Source organism: Andrena cerasifolii, chromosome 7 (genome assembly GCF_050908995.1).
Source record: "Andrena cerasifolii isolate SP2316 chromosome 7, iyAndCera1_principal, whole genome shotgun sequence".
Classification (NCBI taxonomy): Eukaryota; Metazoa; Arthropoda; class Insecta; order Hymenoptera; family Andrenidae; genus Andrena; species Andrena cerasifolii.
In genome coordinates this window covers 9,627,558-9,653,823 of record NC_135124.1, presented here as the reverse complement: position 1 = coordinate 9,653,823, position 26,266 = coordinate 9,627,558, and the positions used below count along the sequence as shown (strand labels likewise).

The 26,266-nt window shown below is 53.9% G+C and overlaps 2 protein-coding genes across 36 annotated transcripts in view; one reads left to right on the top strand and one right to left on the bottom strand.

The window, feature by feature from the left end:
- The window catches only part of Shot (dystonin-like protein short stop), a 78,591-nt gene that overhangs the window by 24,770 nt on the left and 27,555 nt on the right, over positions 1–26,266 (bottom strand). For 25 of the 35 annotated variants that reach the window (XM_076816054.1, XM_076816057.1, XM_076816066.1 and 22 more), the window contains 14 exons: positions 25,680–25,850; positions 20,583–20,862; positions 19,824–20,274; positions 19,476–19,733; positions 18,788–19,361; positions 18,665–18,688; positions 18,100–18,570; positions 16,817–18,022; positions 16,652–16,735; positions 15,178–15,399; positions 13,370–13,485; positions 3,610–13,288; positions 863–1,009; positions 34–257 (listed from right to left, as the gene is read on the bottom strand). In XM_076816054.1, coding sequence (XP_076672169.1) covers positions 34–257; positions 863–1,009; positions 3,610–13,288; positions 13,370–13,485; positions 15,178–15,399; positions 16,652–16,735; positions 16,817–18,022; positions 18,100–18,570; positions 18,665–18,688; positions 18,788–19,361; positions 19,476–19,733; positions 19,824–20,274; positions 20,583–20,862; positions 25,680–25,850 — 13,907 coding nt within the window. Of the gene's footprint in view, positions 1–33; positions 258–862; positions 1,010–3,609; positions 13,289–13,369; positions 13,486–13,858; positions 14,314–14,596; positions 14,681–15,177; positions 15,400–16,651; positions 16,736–16,816; positions 18,023–18,099; positions 18,571–18,664; positions 18,689–18,787; positions 19,362–19,475; positions 19,734–19,823; positions 20,275–20,582; positions 20,863–21,244; positions 21,466–21,668; positions 21,825–22,121; positions 22,465–25,679; positions 25,851–26,266 lie in introns of those variants that run through there. The other 10 variants (XM_076816061.1, XM_076816069.1, XM_076816043.1 and 7 more) reach the window with 5 other exon arrangements.
- The window catches only part of LOC143371145 (venom serine protease 34), a 36,510-nt gene continuing 34,914 nt past the window's right edge, over positions 24,671–26,266 (top strand). Inside the window, exon 1 of the mRNA XM_076816094.1 lies at positions 24,671–24,676. The gene's annotated coding sequence lies outside the window, so the exon portion shown is untranslated. The remainder of the gene's footprint in view (positions 24,677–26,266) is intronic.

Below are 26,266 nucleotides of genomic sequence, written 5' to 3'. Positions count from 1 at the left end.
AAAGAAGAGGTGCACTCGCATCGGGATACTGACTTGAACTTGACCAATTCATCTCTGGCAGCGATCAACCGCCTCACCATTCGCTCCGTACGATCCGAGGCTCTGTCGAACCTGGTCTTCAGGGATCGACCGTTCCTTTCCAAGGTGGAGACTTCCTCGCTGGACAGTACATTTCCGCCTGTTAGCACCACCTGACGAATTTGATCGAGACAGGAGGAGACTGGGCGAGCATGGGCCTCGAGGTCCTCTTTGATCTCCTGGAAACATCAGACTTGTTAACCGACTTCAAAGAGGAGGAGGTTACTCAATTCGTCACGTATGTATGTATGTTCACGCATAACTGCAGTACAGGTGCACCGATTTCGATGATTCTTTTTTTATGTAAAAGAGTATGAAGAGCCGGTGGTACCATGCTAATTTATTATTATTATTATTATTATCGCGTGGACTGATCTGAATGATTCTTTCGTTGTTACATCGAGTATGTTCCCCAATTGGTACCATGATAAATGTTTTTTAACCGACTTCAAACAAAGGTCACTAAAAATTAAAAAATAATAAACTTAATAAATAAAAACCGACTTCAAAGGTGCGCTAAAAAGGATAAAATATTTTTTATTAAATCGGTGCCAAAATAGAAACAAAATTAAATCAATTTCTAAACCATTATCAATTATAGTCCATTAGCACACTAACGCCCGGGAATTAGAGTGCGCAAAAATTGAGTGGGACCGATTTCGAAGAAAAATTGTTTTATCCTTTTTAGCGAACCTTTGAAGTCGGTTTTTTATCTCAACAGCTCATGCAACCCCACCAAGCCACCGTATACACTGTGTAACAATAAGATAACCAACGCCCTTACTTTCATCGCGTTTATTTGATTCCGAAGCTGGTCGACGTCTTCCTTCACGTTGTCCTGGTTGGCCAGCTTGTCCTCCACCTCCGATATCCATTGCAACAGCCTCGAGGACGTTTCGTCGCACAGCTTGTACTTCTCCTCGACCGCTTGCTACAATGACGCGCAACAGAGAAGGGTGGCAGACGTTAGCAGTAATCGTAGCTGGCGACAAACACGCTCTGAGAAAAAGTCTTATCCTCTAACGTGCCCTCTTAATATCTAACAAACATGGCCAAAAACCGCCCCCTTACCAACGGCGGTCTCTCTGTAAGGATTAAAACGAGGGTGAGTATAAAATAATTAAAAAAAAAAACAAGGAACATGGTAAGCTTAAAAACGTATCTCACGCATGCAGAACACATACACACACTTTGGAACGTAAACAACGTGACAAACGTTATAATAATCAGTAATTAAATGTATACGTATATATGTAAATAAAAAAAAAACACAGTTTTAGAAGAACCCAGAGGTCCGATCTGCACAGCGAGTAATCGAACTGCATACTCGTTCCGTACGTGGTTTTTCCTTATATGCAGTCGCAAGCGAACGAGGGGCACAGAACGGAAGCCGCGTTCTCGTCAGTACGGACGCGTCCACAAGCAAGGTTTCATACAAAACTGAAATAAAGGTCGATACGTGTGGCGACTGAAATGAAATCGAGAATGGAAGGGTGGCGGGGAGCTCGCGCGAATTATGGAGATCGATGGTCGGTTCTTTCGTGGGGGAGGGCTTTTATGGGGCTCTGACAGAGCTCCGTGAACACGTGCTAAAACGGGGGAACGAATACGATAATACCTGAAAAAACAAAGGAAAATGTATAAGAAATCTGGCTGAATTAAAATCATAGTCGTATGCGATTCGTCGTCTCAAATCAAAGTGCTCGGTCGACGGTGTAATAAAATTAAAGGGGGCTGTATCTCTTCTTTTGTTACTGCTCTAATAAATAGGGGGGGTGCGTGCGTTCGATGGTGAACATCTGGTTGATGCATGCGGTCGCACGTAACACGTGGCTACGCACTGAACGACTAGTCGCTGACGATTCGATCGTTGCGTAAATGTTAACGACCTCCTCGGTGGCATGATCACCCGTTAATGTTTAATACACATCATTGCATTACCGTTTCACGCTTTGCTTCTACCGTCGCCCCGTTCTCAATCAACCCCTTAGGCTAACGAGGTTCGATAGGTCAATGTATGACAGTGGTGGCTGGTTCTCCGAGCTTTCCTTTTTGATCACAATGGCATGGTAATGAGGATGAATGTCTCATCTCTTGTCAGTATAAGATTCGATTCGACTACGCGAGAGACAATGGAACTTGAAATGAATGCCTCGGCAGCGTGGTGGTCGATCGCGAAACGATAGCAATTCGCGAGCACCTGGTTCCTCGAGAATCCCCTCGAAGGAAAGCGTGAAACGCTCGGCGAGCCAACGTGCAGATTACAGACAAACGTTACACGATTAATACTATGATCGAGTTAGCATTGCCGATGCGATCTGGCGGGACCGATGGAATTCTATTTAGTTAAACGTTACACGGTACGGCGAGGATTATGCGTTTCACGGGCGATTATCGTCTTTCTCCCTTCCGTTTAAACGATCACCGCGTTGATTAGTGCACGCGACATTAGCCCCCTGTTACGTGGAAGAAACGAGAAGTGGTGAAGTGATGTGCGATCCTGGTGTAGATGAGATGCGAGTGCGAACGAAAGGGGTAAGTAGGAGGAGCGCCCCACGCGAAGCGAACTGGCTCGCGTTCCCTTCGTTTCTCCGACTATCCAAGTATCTTTCAGCCATGCAGCTTGTGTGCTCCACGTTTATCGGGTGCTCCGATTACGCGCGGATGCCTCGATACGTCCGCGACATGCTGCCCGAACGTGTTACTGCCTCGGCTACTTGGCTATGGGAACGTATTCGTGGCACGCTCTACGAGGGGTTCTCCATGCAGGATGCCTGATAGTTTGGTGTGTTTCGATGCTGGTTACGATCGCTGTTGCTACAGTTTTTTTTTTTTTTTGCCTCTACCGACAAGCATCGCCGTCGGCATTGATAGCGAGGTAATGTCGCGACAGAACGCCGGCTATCGTCGCACACGTAGAGCGATAGACGACGTGGATGCATCGTAAGCGTACAATTAACGTAACGATCCATTACCCTCTGGCAAGCGGTTAAGAGAGAGTGATTAGAAGTGAAGAGGAAATGATAGAACAGGGAGAGAGCGAAAAAACAAAAAGATGTTGACAAAAATAAATGAATAGAAAAAGCTTGGAAATCGAGACAGATCAACAAAAAGAAAAAAAAAACAAAAAATAAGGGAAGTAGTGAAGTATAGCTTAGTGGGGTTACGGTAGATTGGTGCATGCGAAAACCTCTTCTGTGCTTCGGATATTGAAATAGAACGCTTCGTAGAATTGAAGTTTGCCAATAACAATTAAACGGGATCGGTATAAAATTCTTTTTTCGTTTGCTTAGGTATCATTCCCGAGGAAATTCATTAGAGCGAAGTCAATTACGGATGAAATCAGCTGGCCGTACGCTAGTGCGATTGTTTGCTAAAGTTGTTCAGAATACCGTAAAGAATCGAGTAGAGGAAGGAGGAGGTTTCGCGTGCACCGGTCCAGTAGGCGTCGTGAAGGACGACGAAGTGTGCCAGCAAGATCGAGAGGTGAAAGAGGAAGAAGAAGAACAGGCGAGAAAGAGTGCCACTTACCCTAGCTTCTGCGGTGAGAATATAACCGTGCTCCAGGGCTTTCGCGAAGTCAAGGCTCTTTCCCGATGGGTCTTCGATAAGCCTGCCCGCTATAGGATCAACTATCTTGGCGTTAATTGCCTCTAACAAGCTAACGATTTTACCGGTCCCGGGTTCTTTGATCACTGTGCTGGACGGATCTATCGAGCCCGAGTCGATCGCCCCCTTGAGCGTCGCGGGGTCTAGGGCGGACGCGACGCGGAACGGATCGTTGAAGCCGCCGGTCGCGGCGTCGTAGAGGTCGAACTCCAGGGCCTCGATGAAGGACAGGCCCCTTTTAGGGGTGATCAGAAGCTCCGCCTCGACAGCCCTCGACAGCGGGTACAATCTAGAGGTCTCTGTCTCCAGGACATTCCCTTTTTCAGCGTCCATCAGGCCCTTCCTGAACGCCTCGGCCAGCTTTACAAGCTTCCTCTTCTTCGTATCTTTGATCAGCGCCGAGTCAGAGTCCACGATACCCAGGTCGACAGCTTCCTTCAAGGTGACTGGCTCGCCGGTCACGGGGTCCGTCAGCTTCCCGCTTTCCAGAGACAGCTGACCCTTCTCAGCAGCCTCTTCGAAGGTCAGAGGCTGAATGAAATACACCTGGACGTCCCCGAAGCGAACGAACCGCGGGGCAAGTCTGCCCTCGGAGGTTTTGGGCGAGGTTGACTGGATTATCCCTCTGCTGGCTGGGTCGAGAACACCGTCGGCCAGGGCGTTGCCTATCGCGACGAATCTGCCGGTCTTGGGGTGCCTGATCACGGCGGCGTTGGGATGGAGGAGGTGATTGTCGATCGCCTCTTGGAGGGTGTACTCCCGTCGAGAGGGTTCGTCCTTGCGCGTCAAGCTTAGGCGCGCTTGCTGAGTGGTCAGTGGCTTCTCGAGGGTGACCAGGAGGCCTCTTTCGAGTGCCAGGTTGATGGGGTAAGCGCGTTTTGTCTTGGAATCGAGGATTCTGCCGTGCGCCACGTCGATGGCGCCGCTCTCGATGCCCATGGGGATGGATGTGATTTGTCCGGTGGTTGTGTCCTTCAAGGCAGTTGTATCGGGATCGAGGAGGCCCACGTCGAAAGCACGCGTCAGATTGTGGCTCTCGTTCGTTCTGGGATCGACGAACGTTCCAGCCTGGCTTCTGTAAAGGTCGCTGGTGACTGCTTCCTCTATGCTAAGCGGCAGCTTCGACGGAACGATATGTCCTCTCTGGACAGCCTCTTTCAGATCGATAGGAGTCTCGTCTCCTGGCAACGAATTGTAGGTGCCGCGAGTGTCGTCGATCACGCCCGCAGAGATGGCTTCGGACAGTGGCATGTACCGATCGGACCTAACGTCTCGAACGATGGACGTAAGAGGATCTATCAGCTCCGCTCGACAGGCTTCGGCGAGTGTGAGCTTCTGATTACTAGAGGGGTGCGTGAATCTCCCCGACGAAGGATCGTAAATGTTCATCGTGATCGCCTGGTGGAGGCTAAACTCGGCCGTCTCGATGTCAACGATGAGCCCCAGCTGCAAGGCGAGGGCCAGGGGCACCGATCTATTCGCTCCGGGTTCTTTAAACATCCCAGACCGCCTGTCGATCACTCCCGCGCGGCAGGTTTCCGCCAAGGAGAGCAGCCTATCCGCTCGTCTATCCCAGTAACAGGGAAGCATAGGGCTGATCACGCAGTTCCTCATCGCCTCGTGCAGAGTGACCGCTCTTCCAGTGCTCGGATCGGTGATTTTCCCCGTCTGCTCGTCGTATAGCCCCTGATGGATCGCCCGCTGCAGAGACACGGCTGCTCTGTGGTCGACGATCAGGCCAGCGTCGTAGGCTTCCTGAAGAGACATGTCAGAGTCAGCGGTGACGTTCACGCTGCCAGTGGATCCATCGATGTAGCCTCCTCTGATGGCCTCCATCAGCGAGATCCTCTCGCGGAAGCCGCTCCTCTCATCCTTCACGGTCACGGAGTCAGCGTCTATCAGATTCCTCTGGATGGCCTCGAGCAGACTCAGGTAGACGCCTGTCTGAGGATCGAGGAACATGTTCGTCCTCTCGTCGAGGATTCCCTTGGAAATGGCCTCGCTGAAGGTCATGGGTCGCCGCGCTTCCAACAGCAAGCCGCGCTCCAGAGCTTCGCGGAAATCGACAGGCTTACCCTTCTCGTTGGTCACCGTTCCTGTCTTGGGATCGACTATCAGCTCCTTGATAGCTTTGTCGAAGGTAATGGCCCTGCCATTCGGCTGGCGAATCACCAACGCGGTGCTGGGATCGATCACGCCAGCTTTGATGGCTCGATCGGTTGGCAATTTCTCTCTGGTCTCTGGCACGATGAATCGGCCGGTGGTTGGCTCGTAGAAGCCCTTGAAGACGGCTTCAGGTAGCGAGATCTTGCGCTTCGCTGGGACTATCAGTCCGCGATCAAGAGCGTCCGTGAGGGATAGAGGAGAACTGGTGGATGGGTCGATGGCCGTGGCGGTTTTTGGGTCGATCAGACCCTGCTTGATGGCCTCGCCGAGGGATATGATCTCGCTGTTCCTTGGATCCTTCACGGAGGGGCTGTCTTTGGCGATCAAACCAATCTCGAGAGCCTGCTCGAGGGTGTAGCTGGAGCCGTCTATATCGAAGGTCCCCTTCTGAGGATCGTAAGTCTGGTGAGCCAGAGCTTCCTGCAGGGACCAAGGTTTCACTGTGCTGAGGATGAAGCCTTTTTCATGGGCGACGTCTAGTGTCATAGGATGTGGAGACACTAGTATTCCCTTCTCGAGATCGATCAACTGATTCTGCTCGGCCTGCTGCAATGGCAGCACCCTGTCGTTTCGATCGTCTCTCACCATCGTTGTCTCTCCGTCAACGTAACCCGTTACCAGCGCTTCCTTCAAGGTAGTCTCTTCTCCGGTCCTGGGGTTTGCGACCAGGCCAGTTCTTGGGCTGTAGTAGTCATAAACGATCGCCTCGATCAATGAAGGAACGAAACCCGTGGTGACGATCATCCCTCTGTCGAGGGCAATATTCAGAGGTAGCAGTTCACCAGCTTTGGTGTCCTTTAATCGACCTGTACTTGGATCTAGCAATCTAGACTCCCCACCCAGAGCTTCCTCCAGAGAAAGGAACGTTCCTGCTTTAGTGTCCTCGCACTCGCTGATGAAGGCGTCGATTATTCCGCGGCGTACACTTTCTTCTACGTCTATGGATTGGCTAGTTAACGTGTCCAGAATTTTACCTGTGTCTTCCTCGTAGAGACCCTTTCTAATGGCTGCTTCCAAAGACATTGGCTTGCGTGACTCGGGGACGACCAGCCCTTTCATGAAAGCGTCCTCGACGTCCACCTTTCCCCCAGACTCGAGCACTTCCTGAAGAGACGAGACCTCGTCTTTCACAGGGTCTCGAATGCTGATGGAATTGGGGTCGATCAGTCCCACTTCGATGGCTTCGTTCAATCTCATCAATTTGTTGGTCTTTGGGTCCCGCACCTCGCAAGTCGATGGGTTGAACAAGTCCATTTCAACCACGTTCCGTAAACTTAAACCTTCTTCGCCAATTGCTTGGGTCATTTCCATTTGCATCACTGGTTTCTGCTTGATCAAGCCTAGCTTCACTGCCTCGAAGAAGGGAATCTTCTTGCCCGACTTTGGATCGACCATGTTGCCGAGGTTTCTGTCCACCAGAGGCTTGCCAATCGCCTCGCGAAGAGACACGAACCTGTCGCCTGTTTTGCAAGATAGATCTTTTACTAGAACCTCGTCCCGGTCGAAAATCCCGAGGTCAAGGACGAAGTCGTTGAAGGACACCACTTCTCCTGTTTCAGGATCCATGAACTTCTCCTTTTCTAGGTCGAATGCACCACGGCAAACGAGGTCGCGAGGTGTTAAGTCGGGTGTCACTTCGATCGTGAACTTTCTGTATGGTTCTTCAGGCTCGATCTCGGATTCCTTTTCGCGATCTTCGTCTGGCGACAATCCTTCGGATTCCTCTGAGGACTCCCTTTCTGTGCGAGTGTCTCCGTCGAGTTCTGATGGCTTCTGTGCTTTTTCTTCTATGTGGGCTTGGACCTTGAAGGGTTCTTCTAGTTTCTCTGCCTGGGTTGGTGATTTTGAAGGTTCCTTCGTTTCTTCCTCTTCTACCTTCAGTTTTGAATGTTCTACTGGTGCCTGAGTTGAGATTTTTGGAAGTTCCTTCGATTCTTCCAATTTCGATGGTTGTTCTGGTGCCTGAGTTGGTGCTTTTGGTGGTTCCTTTGGTTCTTCCACCTTTTTTTCCAATTTCGATGGCTCTTGTGGTGCCGGAGTTGGTTCTTTTGGAGCCTCCTTCGATTCTTCTACTTTCACCTCCAGTATTGAATCTTCTTTCGGCGTCTGAGTTGTTAACGTTGAAGGATCCTTCGTTTCCTCAATCTTCATCTCCACCTTCATCTCTCCTTCTGGTGCCTTGTGGCCCTGTACTTCCTCTACCTTGCCCGCTGGTAATTCCTCCTTTTCTACCTTTGTCTCAGAAGGCTCTTCAGGTTTCACTTTTTGAACTGGCTGCTTCAAAGCTTCTTCTAACGCCTCCTTCACTTTTTCTACTCCCTCCTGCACCTTCAAAGATTCTTCCACTATTTCCTTCTTGACCTCATCTGTCAATCTCTCCACTGGTTTCCCCGGTACCATCGAGGTGACCACAAAGCTACTATCCAATTCTAATACTTTCTCTTGCTTGATCGACGAAATCTTCTGCTCTTCTCTCACATGAGAGACCTTCACAGTTTTCTCTCTCTGCACCTGTCTACCTGTATCCTTGCTCGCAGAAGCAACAGCGTCGTACACTGCCTTCCCAGCAAGAACAGGCGCTCCGACCACTGCCAGGAGTCCCAATTTCGCTGCCTGCTTCAGGGAAACCGTTCCACGCCCCTGCTCGCCCTTCGTGTTTCCTGTAACGGGATCAATGATCCCTCTATCGACAGCTTGCTTAGTAGTAACTGTCTCGGCGGTCCTAGTATCATACAGCACAGTATTCGGGTCGATTAATCCAACTTCCATCGCCTCAGTGAGAGTATAAGACTTCTTGGTATCAGGATCCAAAAATCTGCCCGTTTCTTCATCGTACACTTCCTCGAGCCGTTGAGTGGCTGCGGTACTACCCGAATCAGGACGATCAGAGGAGACATCCAGAAACCCGTTTTCAATGGCTTCCTGAATGGGTATCGCTATACCCGTCGTAGGGTTGGTGTAAGTTCCAGCAGTGATATCGAGAAGGCCCTTCTGCAGAGCATCATCGAAAGTCATTTTAACGTCCTTAGTAGTAAACTCTTCTTTTGTCTCTGACTCGTCTCGGACGATTCCCCTGCAACGAGCCTCCTCCATATTGATGACCTCTCCAGTCTCAATGTTCCTTACCTCAGTAGGGCCTACCAAGGCATAACCTGGCATGATTGCTACGGTCTTGGTAGTAACTGTGTGATAGCAGGTGACCGTTTCAGTGACGCCACTGGTGGTGACGGTGACTGACGCACTGGCAGCTGATGGTTTCACTACTAGTAACCCAGACTCGATAGCTTCTAGAATGGGCACTGGTGTGCCAGTCATAGGATGAACGAAGACACCCTTTCCTCGGTCGATTAGGCCATCTTCTAGCGCCTTGGTCACCTCCATGCTGTCAGAAGCTATAGCACAAGGTAACGACATTATGAAGTCCCCCTTGATGGCATCCTCGAGTAGCTGTCGTTCCTCCGTGATCGGGTGGCGAATCTCTCTTCCGGTAGCATCTATCAGACCTCGTTCGAGCGCGACTGTGAAAGTCATTCCAGCTGGTGGTATTTGCTCCCGATCCTTATCCGACTCTGCGAACACGTTGCTCTCCACGGCCTTCACCAGATTGACGCTATGTCCCTCAGTGGTTTTTATCAGAGATCTTTCTGGATCGACGAGATCTCTCTCGATCGCGTTCCGAAGAGTCTCCGTGTGACCGTTCGAGCAGGTTAACTTTGAAAGGGGGTCGACTATTTCGCATAGAATGGCTTCTCTGAGAGTCAGGTGCGCGCCAGTTTCTGGGTGAACGACCTTGCCCCCTTCAGGGTCCAACAGACCCTGTTTATACAGGCCAGGGATCGACAGACTCTTTGCTAAGGGTACCAGAACGTCGGCAGTCTCTGGGTCCAAGATCCCACGTTCCACTGCCTCGCCGATGCTGAGGACGTCTCCCCTCTGAGGATCGACGATCTTCCCTGCCCCAGCGTCTATCCTCTTGCTACGAATCGCCTCTGCTAACGTAACAGCCTTACCACCCTCCACTGTCATTTTACTATTAAAGATCTCAGTCGTTTCTGCGTCTATTAGTCCAGTTTCTAGAGCCTCCTTCGCCTTCACTACCCTCTTCCTCATCTTCTGGAGCACGATGGGCTTGGCTTCTACATCAGAGTCCTGCGACACAGCCGCTTTCTCGACAATCACTCTGCATTTAGGCTCGAAGCTGATTTTGGTCTTGAATTTCGCGTCCACTTCTGGTTCGGGTTCCCCTTCCGTCCTCGACACTGAGTGCTCCTCGCTGGTCGCTGCAGTTGGCGACAGGTCGGTCACGGAATCCATTATGGACGTGGATCCGATGGCAGAGTCCAGTTCAGAGGTAGAGGCAGAAGCTGAAGGCTTGCCCATTACAGAGATCTCCTCCTGTTCTGGCGACGATTCCTTGCTGAGGGCTGCGTCTATTTTATGGGACGCTGCGGTGTCGGTGGTGGGCGTGGAGGATGTGACAGGCACCAGAGGCGAGCCAATTACGCTTACTATACCGAACTTTGCCGCGTCCAGCAACGATATCTTCCTATTCTCGTCCACCTTGTACTCAGCGGTTTCAGAGTCGATGATGCCGCGTTGAACAGCCTCCGCTATGCCTACGTCCTTCCCTGTAATGGGATGTTTAACGACCACCACCTCAGATGGCAAAGTGCCATCGGAGAGGGCTGACATCAGCTCAGCAGACTTACCAGTCTCGGTCGATATGACCAAAGCGGTGCTTGGGTCGTAAATTAAGCCTCTGGAGACCCGTACAGGATCGGGTATCGACTGACTAGTCTCGGAAATTTTGATCTCTAGTTGCTTAGATGGATCGTCCACCCTGGATAACTCCAGCTTATCTGGCTCGCCCGATACCTTGGTGATTCGTAGTAGCCTCTGCTGAGAATTATCGCCCCCGTGATGCCTGCCTTCGAGGATTATTAAACCCTCGCTGATCGCCTCCTTCATCGTTATTTTGTCTGGATGAGCATAGTGTCCAGTTGAGTCGAGGATGTTCTTCTCCAGACTGCGCAGCAGGGATACTTTCCTGCCGTTGTGCGGGTCGATAACGAAGCTCGAATTGGGGTCTATTATTCGGAGCTTTACGCACTCCTCGAATGAGACCAGTCTGTCCGTCCCAGGGATTATGAAGAGACCCGTGGTGGGGTCGAAGAACTTTCGATCGATCGCCTCGGATAATGACCATCCATCGGTGGGTAGCTCGAACACCCGCCTCTCTGTTGAAAGATTTTCCTTCTTGGATACTCTGTCAGACGTAAAGTCGACGATGCTGCTTGTGTCTTGATCTAGATCTGGATCCTTCCGTCGACCGGACCAGGATAGCTTTACAACGTTTCTATCGTCTTCTGGGGATACTCTATCCGTTGTTCGGGTTACTGAATTACTTTTGACTACAGTTTCCGAGGAGGTGACTACCAGATCCTTAGCGATAATGGTCGTAGTGGTGCCAATTGCTCTGGGCACACTATCGCTCAGGGAAGATTCGAGGGAAGCATCGAGATCCATCGATCTATCCACAGAGGGACCTCGTTTCTGCTCTGTTTGTCTCTTGTCAAACATACCCTCAGCTTCTCGTTGACGAGTTTCCTTAACTTTTGTCACAGTCTGCGTGGTGACAGTGACGTTCAACAATCCAGTGAGCAAGGCTGCGCCATCAGGAGTGATGAGTCCCCTCTTTATCGCGTTTTCAAGGGCCACTGGCTTCTTAGTCCTTGGATCCAGCAGCAGGCCGGTCTTAGGGTCGAGAAGATCCGAGAAAACGGCTTCTAGAAGCGTGATCTCCTTGCCCTCTTCGACAATCCCGATTCCTCGATTGAGCATTTCCGAAACCTCTGGTCGAACGCAGGCTCGTTCTTCAGCATCAGCGAGAGAAACGGTCTCCCCAGTGTTTGGATCGACGATGTAACTACCCCCAGACTTGGAGCTGATCAGACCTTTGAGCAGCGCAGCGTTCAGGCTGACGTACTCCCCGGTCAATGGATCCCTGAATCCATCTACGTCGAAGATAGTCTTCTGAGCGAGCGAAGTGACGAGGCCTTTCTCAACAGCCTCTGAAATAGCCATCTCCTCCGCAGAATTCGTGTCCCTATACGTGGCGTTGTTAGGATTAATCAGACCACGGTTCAATGCCTCGAAGAGCGTAACAGTTTCCCCGGTTCTCGCGTCAAAGATCGAGCTCAACCTGTCCGCGTCAAGAACGCCCCTCTCGATTGCCTCCGTGACGGTCAACTTCGTCCTATGCGCCGGGCTCGTGATCCTCCCACTCTCGTCGATGATCTCCGAGTCGCGACAGTCCTTAAGGGTCATGGGTTTGACGATCAGTCGCCTTCGACGGGCCTCCTTCAACGACAGCTTTTCCATCGTCAGGCCGTGCATGTACTTCCCTGTCTTCCGGTTGACGATTCCTTGCTTCATGGCCTCCATGAGCGTCACCTTGGTGTCGTTCCTGGCGTCCACGATCTCTCTCGCGGTGGGATCTAGAATCCCCTTATCCACAGCCTCGTCGAGGGCGTAAGTCTCGCCCGTTACACGGTCGAGGACACGGCCGAGCGTGTCATCCACCAGACCCTGCGCTATCGCGTCGGTGAGCGGCAACGCGTTCCTCTTCACCGTCACGGTCACGTCCAGCTTGGCCAGGTAACCCCTCGCGTGAGCCTCCTCTACCGACAGCCTCTCGCCCTCCTCCGTAACGAGGTCGCCCGTGCGCGGGTCCATCGCGGTAGCATGCCTCTCGCCTACGCCCTCCTCTATCGCATCGGCTACGCTAACCGCTCCCACGCCGACGGCCGTGGCCCCACTGTAAGTTACCTTCGCTCTGTCCCCGGGCCCGTCGGCCTTCTCCGCGTCGCACAGCTCCCGCTGGATCGCCTCGAGCAGAGACACCGGCCGTCCCTCCTCGTCGAAGCCGCACGGACCCAGCAGACAATCCGCGAGACGCGCGTCGATCATCTTCTCGCGGGCCGCCTCCTCGATCGTCACGGTTCGCCTGCCGTCCCTCGAGCACACTATCCTACCCCTCCTAACGTCCAAGATTCTAAGGCTGATCGCCTCGCCCACCGTCAACACGTTCCCGGTCCGTGGATCAACGATACCCTTAACCTCGATCACGTCCTCCGTACCTATACCCTCCTCCAACCGCTCTACCCTCTTAACGCTCCTAATCTCGCTAAAGTGAACGCTGCCACCGCTTCCGCTGCTCACCCTCGACCAGGACGCCGCGTCCCTCTCATCCGCGCGCTCCCTCTTCTCCCGCTCGACCGAGTCCTCCCTCTCGGGGTGGATGGCCGCGGCGGTGACCGCGTCCTGGCCGAGGTGGGCGCTCTCCCTAGAGCCGGAGCGACGCGTCCTGTCGCTAGACAGGATCGTCTCGGTCCTCTCGGTACGCTCTGTCTTCTCATGGCGCTCTAGGCTGTACCTGTCGAGGGAAGCAACAGAATGAATGATAAGACGAAGCGATGATTCGTAGAATCGCCGTATCTTTGCCAGCTTTACTTACTGCGATTGTGTGTAGTGGGTGGTGGTGGAAGTGTAACGTTCCTCGCTGCTGCTGCTCTCGTAGATGTTGAACTCTGTGCGGAACGTCCTGAGCGGCCTCTGCTCCTGAAGGGCGCGCTGAAATTTTAACAGAAACCCACACGTTTGGTCAGCGTTTCAGACTTCCTACTTAAATACGCCGGCCGCTGTGTACCAATCCGAGCTTTAAAATAGAAAATGAGCACGCCGCTGAATAATCCTCAAAGTGCCCATTAAAACGACACCGCGAAACAGGCTATCGTCAGGACGACGGGCAACGTTTTCGCGAGATCACTGTCAGAAGCGACAATCCTCGACGGAGCGCACAGGTGATTCGCGACTCGAGGAATGCAGGTCGCTCAGCATCCCATATACGGAGCAAATACCTTTCGATACGCGTAAGCCGCGGTGAAAACAAGTCGCCTCGGGGCGGTCAGCCTTCGACGAGGAATATATGAAATTAAAGAATTACCGCGTTGACAATTCTCCTATCTAGCGTCATCGCGTCAACAAAACACTCTATCCCCTCTCTCTCTCCCTCCCTCTATCTCTGGATGACTGTGGATCACCGCGACGTATTAATAGCCGCGACACGCACAAGTCTCGATGGAAACGTCCAGTTTCAACACAGTCTTATGTCACCAGCTCCAGCGTAGTCGGTAGCGGGCGTGGAATCAGCGTGTCACTGTCAATGAAATGTCTCACGGCGAACATGCTCGCGATCGCTGCTACGATCGATCCACCGCCAGCAACTCCCAACGACTGACCAACCTCGAGTTGGCCGGCCTGCCAACTAGTAAACTCAACGAGCGAATCGGCCGCGTGGCGGAAAAGCCAGATTCTTTTTTTAGCCGATCGACCGGGCGCTCTTTACCGGCGTGCGAAGCGCGTACGGTAGCGTTATTCCACGATGGCCCGCATCTCTTATCACTGGTCTAGACGCGCCGGATCGATCGGTTCTGAACTTCGATCCGCGCGTCAACCGGTCTTGGTAGCCGCTCCCCACCATATCGTCCACCTCGGAGCCAACGTAAAATTGGAGGATAACGTAATCGATGACTAACTGCGCGGCTGACACGTGGTTCGACCAAACGTGCACGTGACAGCGAGGAATACTTTGCTGTAATCTCGGAGAACAGCCTCTGACACCATCCCCACCCGATGCGAGGAGGCACGCGATGGTTTTAGTTTCTTCGTGAGCAACCCGTACCTTTCGAACGATCCTGACGTTGGGCGTGAAAGGTTTCTTAGTGGGCCCAAGGCCGGCGTCCACGCGCATATTGCAAGCGGAAGAACGGCGTAATAAACGGATACGAGCTGCCACTCTAGCCGGGACCTCTGGACGCGTCGGCGGTGCACCACGGTAGGCCAGCGAAAACGCTGGTCAGCGCCAGCTGTGCGGGCTGCTGCTCTGCGCCGTCGCTCGTTCGCACCTATCGAGCCACGGTGCACACGCCTGGCGTATCGATCCCGCGGGAACCATGAAAATCTCGCCCGTGGTCGCGCGTAACAGAATAAGTACGCGAACTACGCGGAGCACCGCGTGGGTGGGTGCTAATTTGCTGCGCCGTTCACGCGAAGCGAGTAAAGTTTTATGGTAGCGGAGGGGTTGTTCCCGAGTCGTGGTGGGCCAGCGTGCAGAGATTGCAATCTGTGTAATAAAGTATGATAGATCGAGGAGAAACGTTGTCCAAGCTTCTTCTGTCCTGCTCCTTTATGACCGACTTAGCGCGCGAGGTAAAAGAGTCGCGCAGAATTAATGCGAATCTTAGTAACGGAGGAAAGACTCACCTGCAGAGACGTGTCTTCGGGGTGCAACGACGCCAGCTGCCTGACTCGTTCCTGAAGAACGCTCACTAGATTGGTGTACTTCCTGTTGAGGTTGTCCAGGTCACGCGCCACGTCGTCCACCGTCGAGGTGAACTCTCTTCGGGGCTTCTTCACCGTGGCGTCCATAGACGGACAGATATCTTCCAACTGTTCCTTGAACGCTCGAAGCCTTTGTCCGTAGATCTAGGGTAGTTCGGTTAGCCCGTTACGGTTAGCGGATAAAGTATTAGATCTCGCCTGTGCGTAGCTACCCCTTTTCTATCCCCTTTAGCGTCCCTAGTACCCCTGCTGTAATTTTAGCGATTTCTCAAGCGGCTTTCTCCTGGCAGTATTGCGCAAACACAAGCCCAGACGATGCCCACTGCGATGGGCTACGGGTCTCTTCTGGGTGAAGATAGAAGAAGTGAAGGAAAGGATTCGTCTTCCTTCGACTTCGCTTCTTCTAGCTTCGCTCAGGGAAGCTTCGCTTGGCCTCAGTGCATCGCAGTTTCCAGAACCACCCTGTACATAGTGTTACGACGCCTCGCGTTTACCACGAGCGATCGGTTAACCGTGCCTCAGGGATATTCGTTTAGGGCGGGTGCGCAAAGTTAGAGGTAACACGAAAGGTGTAATTAGAAGCGATTATCGTGTAGAATAGTCAGGTGTTCCAAGCAAAAGTAGCGTATTAAATGCCCTCGACTCTGCACCGATCGCTCGAATCAACACGAATGTGAACGAATGAGAGAAGCCGCCAGCAGCCTTTCTATTGCAAGCGTTAGCCTCGGGGACAAGCCTACTTCGCCCGCATGTACAGCAGCTACGGTGTACCAGGATGTCAGAAGCGGAGATTTGGTGAACGCGTAAGCGAGAATGTACATAGCGATGCACCGATCCTTGATCCCTGGAAACAATTGAAGAAACTCGACAGATCTAGAGTACGTTGCTCGCCGGTGACAGGACGACCGTCGATCGTCGAGAAGCCCCTGGCAAAACCCGTTGAAAGAGGGGTCGATGGTTGGCTGCGAAGAGTAGAGGTCCGACGTGACGATAGCGGTGGCGGTGGTGACAGTGACGCAACAGTAGCACTTTTCCTAGCGTGATTGCGCCCGATGACAACTACAGGCGACGATCCACGGCGACCACGACGGGGACAGCTTCACTTAGCAGCAGAACTAGACGGGAATCTAGCGTCGAGGCGGAGAGAACCTCGTCGGGCAATGGGGAAGACAGACGAGAAGGAGAACGCGCGACAATGTACCGCGACACGGGAAAGAAACCGCGCGACATATCAGGGGGGACTGTTGTACGTATAAAGAAGTCACGCAGTATCCCATTCACGCAAGCGTTCATACCGTAAGCTAAAGGCTACCTAAGGCTACCTAATAGGCTAACTAAGCCTACCTAAAATGGCTTGCGAGTAACCCAGTCGCGAGCGTGTCGCGTCTCATCTTACCTTTCCTTCGCGAATCAACCGACCACCGGTCACATTTACCGCCTCGATCGCCGGGGCTCGTTCCACCACTCTGTTCAATAGATTCTGAGGGCAAACGGTGAATGAGAGACAATAAGTATCAAGGGAGAAGCTGGTGGACGATGTACCGGAATCCACGCGAGTTACCTTCGCGTTCTCCAGCTCCAGCTTGGCGTACGAGTCGTCGACGAAATCGACCTCGTTCCGGTAGGCGTGCTCCAGTTGCTGAGCCAAACTGTAGGCCGCTTCGGCGCTGCAAACTCTGTCCACCAATTGGCCGCAGACGTTCGTCCACCTGGCGTTCAGGCGGTTCACTTCAGAATCCAGTCTGTCCATGTCCGTGTGCGGACCGTGATGGCTAGGTCTTGACTTTTCGACGAGACGCCTGGTGTTGTGCGCGTCCTCGTTCAGTTGATCCATCGCGCTCTGCTCTTGAGTGATGGTGTTCTGCAGGATCCTCAGGTCTTCCAGGACGTTCTGCAGGCCCTTCAAGTCGGATGGCAACTCGTCGAAGGAGGCTAGCTTCACTTCGAACTCGGAGATCACGGTCGTGTTCTCCTCGAGACTAGAAAGGAGGATCTCGACGCACTTGAGTCGCTCGATGTAAAGGTTGCTCACGTTCCAGATGTGATTCCACTTGGAAGTAACGGCGTCCAGCTTGTTCCTCATCGCTGGTGTCTTCAAGGTGATGCCACGGAAGGTCTGCTGAACCCTGTCGAGGTCAGGTGTCAAGCGACGAAGGCTTTGCTCGTAGTCCTTGTGCTGCAGGACCAAGTGCTCTAAACTGTCCAGGTCTCTGGGCAACGGCGCAGCTATGCGAGTGTTCAGAACTCTTTCAGCCTCGTCGAGTGCCTGTTGAAGCGCTGAAACCTGATCGTTGAAAATACGTCCCGCGTTCTTCGACTCCTCCTCCGCTCTGGCCCTCTTCTCCAGTTCGTCGAACAGCTTGTTCACCTCGGCCATCTCTCGCTTCAACCGTCTCAGCTGTGGGTCAGCCGGGTCTCCTTCCGACAGCAGTTTCTCAGCGTCCTCGTTCAACGCTTTCCTGATGGCGGTTCGCTGGTCCTGACCCATCGCCAAGAACTGCGGCAGGTCCCAGCCCTTCACCACCTTGATGGTCGCGAATATCATGTTCTGCCTCAGCCGCAGCTGCTTCCGTTGCCAGAGCGCGACGCTTCGATCGTACTGTCGTCGCAATCTCTCAGCCGCGTCAAGGGCATCCTTATCTGGTTGCTGGAGGGCGAAGCAGACGCCTGGAACGGGGGATTCGACGCCTTCCTGATTCTTCACGCGCCATTTTATCCTTCCAGAGTTATCGTACAGCGTGCATTGTTCTCCCCTCTCTATGGACATCTGAAACGAGGCAATTTATCCGCTCAATCTACGGGCTATTAACGAACGAATGACGAAAGACTCGCCCACAGACTTACGTTGACTTGCTTGTAACTGCAGACGCAAGTGATCTGCATGGGTCGAGTGACTGGCTGTCGACGTTGCTTCATGGGAATCACGTCCTTCGCCTGCTCCACCAATTTCTGCACGTGGTCGCCGTAACTGTTTAACTCCTCGCGGAGCTCTTGCATGCCTTTCAGCAAACGCTCGCCCTCGTCCAACGAGAAATCGGACTGAGAGTAGATGGTGTTGAGGGTCTCGTCCCTCTTCGCGATCCACTGTTCCGCCTGCTGGATCTCGCGGAAGAACTGCTGGCTCTGAGCGGCGTGCTTAAGGTGCACCTCTAAACAGAGGGTCAACTGAAGGAGCCATGCCCACTGACTCTGCATGGCGGACATGTACGCTTCGATCGTCTTTGCAGCAGGGTGATGCTGAAGAACCAGAGCCTCGCCGCGGTCTTGCACCGCGGAGAACTGAATCTCTCGCTTCTCTAGGTCGCTCATGAGGGACTGTAAACGTGATAATTTTGGGGATTAAAGATTCGTAGGGGGCTCGGAGAATACTCCATCACCCAGTTGCACAAAACATATTCATATCCATTACCTCGATTCCAGATCCATAGGTACGCTTGCACAAAATGGAGAGGCGTTAGCGAATATTCTCGGGCCACAGATAAGTTGCAGGGAACAGGGAAATGGAAGAATCAAAGATACCAAGTCTAAATACCTCGTAATATTGCTCGATGCTCTGCACGTTCAAATTCTTGTCGCTCCAGTCACGAGTCACTTCCGTCTCCTCCTTGGAGCTCAACCAGACCAGCTCTCCGGTCGCGGATTGTATGAAGTCGTGTAACGTGTCCAGATCGGATAGCCTCTTGTTAGAGGCCGATAGTAACTCGGTATAAAGTTTCTGAAGAACGGAGAGGTGTTGACTGTACAGGGTCAGCTCCTCCCCGTGGAAGTGGCTCTTGGACTGCATGCATCTGTCCACTTTTGGATGGAACTGTTCGATGTTCTTGTGCTCCCTTTGGTGAACGTCCAGCTCGTTCTGAACGCTGGGCAAGTCGGAGCCGTAATCGGCCTCTTGCAGCTGCTTGATCTTAGCCTTGCACCAGTCGATGCAATCGTGCAAGGCACGGAAATGGGGGTTGGTGTCTACTAATCGAGTTTCGTGGACGGTAGTGCGGTGTTTCGTGACGACGCGCTCCTCCACCGGGAAGGACACGGCTGATAAGGGCTGCACCAAACGCTTGTGGAGAAGAGATCGCAGGGCGACCCATCGTTGATGTAGCTTCTGAACTCTGTGCCACAAAAACCATGACTTAAAAACACGCGTAGAAGAAAGAAAAGCCTCTCTGACAAATCCTAACGTTCAGAGCGAGTACAATCACGCGGACAACCTAAATCCAGACTACCTTTTATGAAGTTCCGCCGCCTGACTGTATCTGCCCTCGGTGAGAGTGTGCACGTCGGTGAATATATTCTGAATCTGTATCTCGGTGTTTCGTATATCCTGCTCGAGAAGGTCCACGGCGTGCTTGGCCTCGAGAGGATGAAGCCGATCGAGGCGTCGAGCCTCGTCCTCTACGCGTCTCTCAAGCTCCTCCAGTCGATTGTCGGTGGTCTTCATCTCTCTGTGAACTTTCTCGGCCAGTCGTTGGAGTCGTTCGAGTCTGTGCAACGAAGGAAAAACTCAACAGTGGGGGGGAAAAAAAATCGAGCCCGGAGCGAATAGGCTTGACGGGCCCCGTCGCGTTTCTTACCGTTTTATCTCGTCGATGATCGCCTGCTCTCTCTCCTGGTGCAGCATCATCAAGCGGTTCCAGTTCTTCTCGATCACTTCGATGTGTAACTCGGGCTCCATGTCCACCTCGCCGACCGCCTCGAAGTACTTCTGCAGGTCCCTGAATATGTAGGAGAGCCTCTGCTTGTCCCTGTACCTGGGCGGCACCTCCTCGTTCTTAAACTTCGCGCTGTCAGCCGCCAGCTTCTTCATCTCGATGAGGGTCGGCGGGAAAGCGCGCTCCTGCATCAGGCTCATCTTCTCGCGGATCCACAGGTGGAGGGAACTAGCCAGCTCCCTGTACTCGGCGGAGCGCCTCTGCGCCTCTGCGTCGTAGAGCGGATGGATGGCGGGCGGCTCCGGGAACACGTCGTAGAGCGAAGAGATGTACGTTATCAAGGACTTCTCGTCCGGCTCGGGTGTGTCCACGTCTGTGTGAGGGGAGAAAAAAAATGTGAATCAGATCACTCGAACCAGTTGCCAGCTCCTGCCCCTTTCCAGAAAAAAAAGAAAAAAAGAGAGAGAGAGACGCGAGACGGACGGAGGAAAAGAAGCAGGACGGGAGGGAACGGTCACGGTCCAAGCGACAACAGGAAACGGTCGAGCAGCGTGTCCCGCGCATGGGGAGAAAAAAGGTGCAGGAGAAAACATGCGGGACGTGGAGAAATTCGCGGAGGGAGGTCACATCTCGCGGGAGGAATTTTTCTAACGAAATAGGCAAATACGAGCGTTGAATTACCTTCGGGATCGAGAAGCCTCGTAACGCCATACTCGCGCTCCGCGACGTGGAAGACCCGGTCGAGCCGCTCTCGTGGCTGACTTGCACGAGCGCCTCTCCAGTCGACCAGATCCGGCCTGTTTCGATGAATCAGGGCGCTGAACGCCAAGCCGTCCCTCCAGGATCCAGTGAAATCCGTCACGCGTACACCAGGGTAGCGCGCCGTCGATCGTCGGGCCCATCTTAGCAGCGCCTCTCGGGCGGTTACGTTCGCTTCCTGGCCCACTACAATGTCTGATATCTGTGCGAACAAAAAGACGTAAGATTCATCAGTAACCGCCGTTTTGCCACTCTCCAGCAAAGTCAGTGCTGGCCACGAATGGAGCACCCTTTCGCTTCAACTCTGTCCCCTTTCTAAAATCCTCCGGACCGAAATCTGGGATAGTGCATAGGCCTCGAGGTTGTTCGCCGCTTGGTTCGCCCTTCGATGTTCAACCGCGCGGGCTCGAGCCCCGAAACGTTCGTCCTACATCGGCCTATCGCTGGCAATCGAGAGGAAGCGCGGAGTGCGACGACAACGAGCGCGATGCAGGCGCAAAGCTAACGAGGGAAAGTCAGTCGTTCGGGTCTGCGCAACGAAGCGCGCGGCGATGCTCGCATTGCTCGCTCGCGGTGGCGCTTACCCGGACGGTTTTCGGTTTTGGCGAGGCCTGGCGACTCAAAGAGTAGGAGGAAGTGGCCGCCTCCTGCAAGTATCCCGCGGAGGCGCGCCTCGTCAAGTCTTCGGCCACGCGCCTCTCCTCGCCCCGCGTCAATGTGGTGGTCTTACGGACGATCCGTGTCACGATACGCTTCGTGCCGTTTTCTCCGTGCCTCGACGTCTTCGTTGACTCGATCGACGATCCTAAATCGTGGCGTAATTAGTCGCTGAAGCGAGGCACGCCGCTGGAGAACCGCGGCACCGAGATACGAGCGTCGAAGACGGTCACGATCGGCAGGCCGATTTAGAATCGCGTCACGATCGGCTCAGACTCGGCTGCGTTCCAACGCAGCATCGTCTAAGTCGACCGCGACGGGATTCTAAGTCAATCGCAGGCTTGTACATACGGGACGTCATCCTTCCGAAGTTTGAATCTTCTCTCGCCCGATAAGATAAGCGCAACGCTGTTTGACTACCAGCTACTTCGTGCCGTATTAGAAAGGTGTTTCTGGCAGGAGAATATCACCGCGCGAAGACTCTCTCGGTCTCTTACTTAACGCTCCCTAATTCTCACAGTAGCCGGCGCTATGCTGTGTTCGTCATGAATTCACGTTTACTAGTGATTCTTTGGAGCGAACGTGTTCGTTCTCCGAGGAAGATTCACATACAAGCTTCGCTGTTGACGTCCGAAGGTGGGCCGAGGAACGGCAGGAACATGTAGGTAAACAGTGAATCCGCCGAAGGTACAACTGAACATTGTGTTTTCGAGACCTTCGCCCGATACGGACGACGTTTCGCGTGCGCAAGCCCGATGGATTCCCCAAACTCGACGCTCGGTCTCGGATACTCAACGATCCTACCTAGAACCTCGGTGGACAGCCTCCTTTTCGTATAGATCGCCGTAAGGTCGTCGGCGACAGGTGTCGACGCGGTGGGCGCGGACGAGGGGACGTTCTCGCGAGCGTCGTCCTCCCTGGCGCCCTGCACGAACAGCCGACCACCCTTGCTGAACCGATAGATGGACATTTTCCCTCTCGCGTCCTCTGGGACTCTCGAGAAACTAGCATCGACCTCCGCGCGAAGAGGTAACCAGCCGCGTGCGAGCGCACATTCGCGGCCTTATCCGGCGTCCGGCTAGGCACGTCGCGTTGCGTCACGCTAAAGCCGATTATCGAGAATCGACCGCTCCGCCAGCTCCGTCAAGTTGAAGCGCCGCTCGTCCAGGCCCGGTTAATTTCTCGACGCCTATCGCCGAGCGATCGATCGCTGGCCGGGGTTGGAGGAGCACCGATTCGCGATCGCAAGTGTTTACCGCACGGTCGCGTTCCGTAGCACTGCCCCGCAAGGGGTGGAGGGAGCGGAGAGCGCCGACGAAACGTCAGGCGACCGAGCGGGAGTCGAACGGTAGCCGAAGGTGACGGACAACGATTGATAACGGCGCCGAATGGAATTGGTCGTTATCGACGACACGCGAGGTAAGCGTTAACCGTGTCGCGCGCACTGTACAGGTAGTAGCCGGTGCTTCTTAGCGCGTCCGTTCGCTCGCTGCTTGGCTCGCGCGTTTCACCGGTAAGGTTTCCACGACCTGGCTCCGTCCGCCGGAGGAGACACGTGTCTCCTTCGTTGCGCGCGGCTTGAACGACGCCCGCGGGAACAGGGGGAGCGCCCTGTCGCCCTGTAGCACGAACACGACAGGATAACGTCGCGATACAACCGTACAACCGACAGCGTGCCGCTGTTGTATCCGGCTGCCGTCGCGAGAGTAGGCCAACGAAATGCGCACAGGTGAGAGACGCCTCCGACAGCCCCCCTTCTCCACTCCCCACTCTCTTCACTGTGTCTTTCAGCTATTCCCTCCTCCACCCCCTGCGGTGTTCTTCGTGCTTGTCATACCGCCGCTGCCCGTGGTGTCCTTTGCTTCCGCCATGCTGCCCCCCCTCGTCCTCGTCGACTCGCACGAAAGTAGCGAAAGATCGCGCATGCGCCCGCCGAGCCAAGCGAGGCGCAAGAGCCCCACTTCTGCCAGCGAAGCTCCGCTCCTCGGTCGCGCCGCTGGTCGTGCATCGCGTCCTTCCTCCTTTTCCTTTTCCAGAGATATCCGACGAGCACGCCGACGGCCACGGTAACGCTCCGTAAGTGCCGCCTGCGACCTGCAGCGGCCGCGAATAGGCTTACCTAATTCGCGCGCGCCACTGTTGATTAATAACACGCGTCGGTGCGCGTCGAGGCCGCGCGAGGAACGAAAACAATGCCTAAATAAGTAGACAGAGAGCCGCAGGAGGCGAGGAAAACGGGACGCCGAGCGTCCCTGAGCGTCGCGGAACCGCGGCCACTCGAGGCCGGATGTGACGTGATCGCTCCGGCGCGACCGCTCGCTCGAGCTCCGCCGCACAGTGCTTCCGGTACGCGGCCAAGCGCGTGAATCGATCGCTGCGAGAACGCTGGTCGTCGTCACGCTTTTCCACGAAATCACCGCGGGAATCGCTTCGAGAAGCTTTCCCGCTTGGCAACAGGTCTTCGGAGTTCCGCGATCTCTATCCGCATCGATTGAGAACGAAATCTAAGCGACACGCAGATCGAGCGATCGATAACTCGCGACGCGATAAGGCGCCGAGGTGCGATACGTTTCGCGTATACATTCCTGAAAGGACTCGCGACTTTTAGGACACTCGGTATGTACAGCGAAAAGAAATACAAAGCGCTCACGTGTCCTGTTCGCAGGCAACAGTTTTTACACTCGCATACCCTCTCGAGACCGAGCGTCGGTAATAAAAAAAAAGCGCGCGTTTATTTTCTCCGAAAGACGGACGGAGTGGGGAGCGAGCTTCCTTTCATATTTTCTTTCCGCCGGGCGTGTTGGCGCTGCCCCATTAAGACAGATCCTCCTCAAAGGCCACGAAAGCTTTCTCCGAGACGGTCCATCGCGGACGACGGTGCAAAGGTCTGGGTTAGCTGCGACGCTCTAAAAAGGAGCACGCTCGCTTACCGGCGACCTTGGCCGGTGGCGTCATTCGCGTTTTTGTATTCGACGCTCGATCGGCCGACTGCGATTATCATAATCACAAGGTGGGCGGCCGGTGGCCCGCGACACCACGCAGAGACGCGGCAGGACGGTCCCGCCTCCCACGCCCTCGAATACCATCGCCGTTCGGCTTCGACTGGCTGTCAACCTTCCGCCTTTGTTGACTCGGCCGTGATCGCGAAATACCATAAACGGTAACGTCTGTCGCGAGCGCCGAGCGGAAGGGCAGCCGTCACCGGCCGCGACGGTGCACGCATGACGCGCGCGGACCGACGGGAGGATATCTCCCCCTGCGCGTGGGACATCTGCACGCGAGCGCCATCTACCTCGCTCGATCTACGCACGCGGTCGATAACAGAGCCCTGAATTGTCTGGCTGTTCCCTCGATCCCTTTCGATTGCGAACGCTTCGGGGCCTCCTCGACAATCACTACGGGATAAAAGTGTAGGGAACTTACCTTGCGTCGCCAGCTCTGCGGCGCGAAACAAAACAAAAAAACACACCATTAGATAGATGCGCCGGACCGATAGACGGAGTAGAGTAGGTACGAGGTGTTCCAAGATCGGGGGAGGAGGCCAGTGAAACGAGTACCTCGCGACGAACGGGACCGAAAAGTCCTCTGCTGCTTCGTAGTCTGACGAATCTCCGTAAGGAGCTCGAACAATGGCACTATTTTCGGACAGACTTTTCTGACTCATGTCACTCGTGAAGCACAAAAGTCTCTCGCCTGAAACCACCCTCTTGTCAATCCTACCGTCCGCAACTACGTCACCTACCATTCAGAAGCTGAAAAGGTCCTCGCACAGTTCGGAAAGACACCCAGCAGAGGATTTTCCCATTCCTTTCGACTCGAGGCGTCTCCGCGCCTCCGGCTGGACCCACGATTTTCGGACACTCCGTACTAGGGGATCTTGGGTCCGTTCTACGTCCGTTTCACGCAGTGGACGCGCGGGTTAGAGGCTGAAGAGCGCGTGTCCGGGCAATCGTGCATCGATACGAGGAACACTGTCTCCCTTTGTGCGGCGACTCGCGTAACGCGGTTGCACTCGCGGCGATCGATCCCTCGATTCGATGGTTTTTGCGGCCAGTTTCGACGCTCGGCACGGAGGGCGGGGAGAGAAATCGAAATTGGTCGGGGGATTCCTGCGCGATGATTACAGCCGCAGCTTTTTCCCCTCGCGGAATTTCGCGGAAGGGAAACTCTTTCGATCGGTATCGCTCGCGGGAAGGTCTAGCGCGGTACCGACCGTAGGCGATCGAAGCTAACCAGAACCAAAACTACTCGAAAGGCGAACCAGGTCTGTCGAGGTAGATGTGCGATCGTTTCTAGCTAAGTCAAAGTCGCAGAAGAAGAGGCAGAGGATCGCTGGTGGGTGTTTAAACGTTTGCCTCTCACCTGGAAGTGCAGTATGATGGTCCATATCAGTCCAAGCGTTAGCTTCGGGTTTCCATCGACGATATCCTCCGCGCGGATATTCACGAGCTTGATCTTCTTGTAGCGGAGAAAATCAAGGGCCATTTGCACGTTCTGCAGCATGTGGAAACGCATCCGTCCCCTTTCCCGCGGCTGCAAAAGAGCATCGATTAATTGCCATTATAGATTGAACAGCGATTCCGGTGTTAAACCCTCGGATGTGGGTCTCTGGGACACTGATAATCGAGCGTGGATCGACAATTAAACGCGCTGGACATTGTTCCGCGATAGAAGCATCGAGACCTTCCCGAATTGATAAATATTTATCATCGGCAGGCTGCTGGTAATCTGCTTCCCATTCCCGTCACGATTCCGTAACACGTCGCGGATCCGACTCATCCGCTGCGGATCGAACGCGCATTCCACCCACTATTTTTTAATCGGGGTCAAGTCGGCCCCACCCTGTCGATTACGTAACTAGCAGTTTCACCCCGGCCAGCCGAGGGTTCCAGCGAAGCGCCGCCAAGTCGATCCATCGCGTGCATCATCAGAATTGAGCAGGGGAAAAT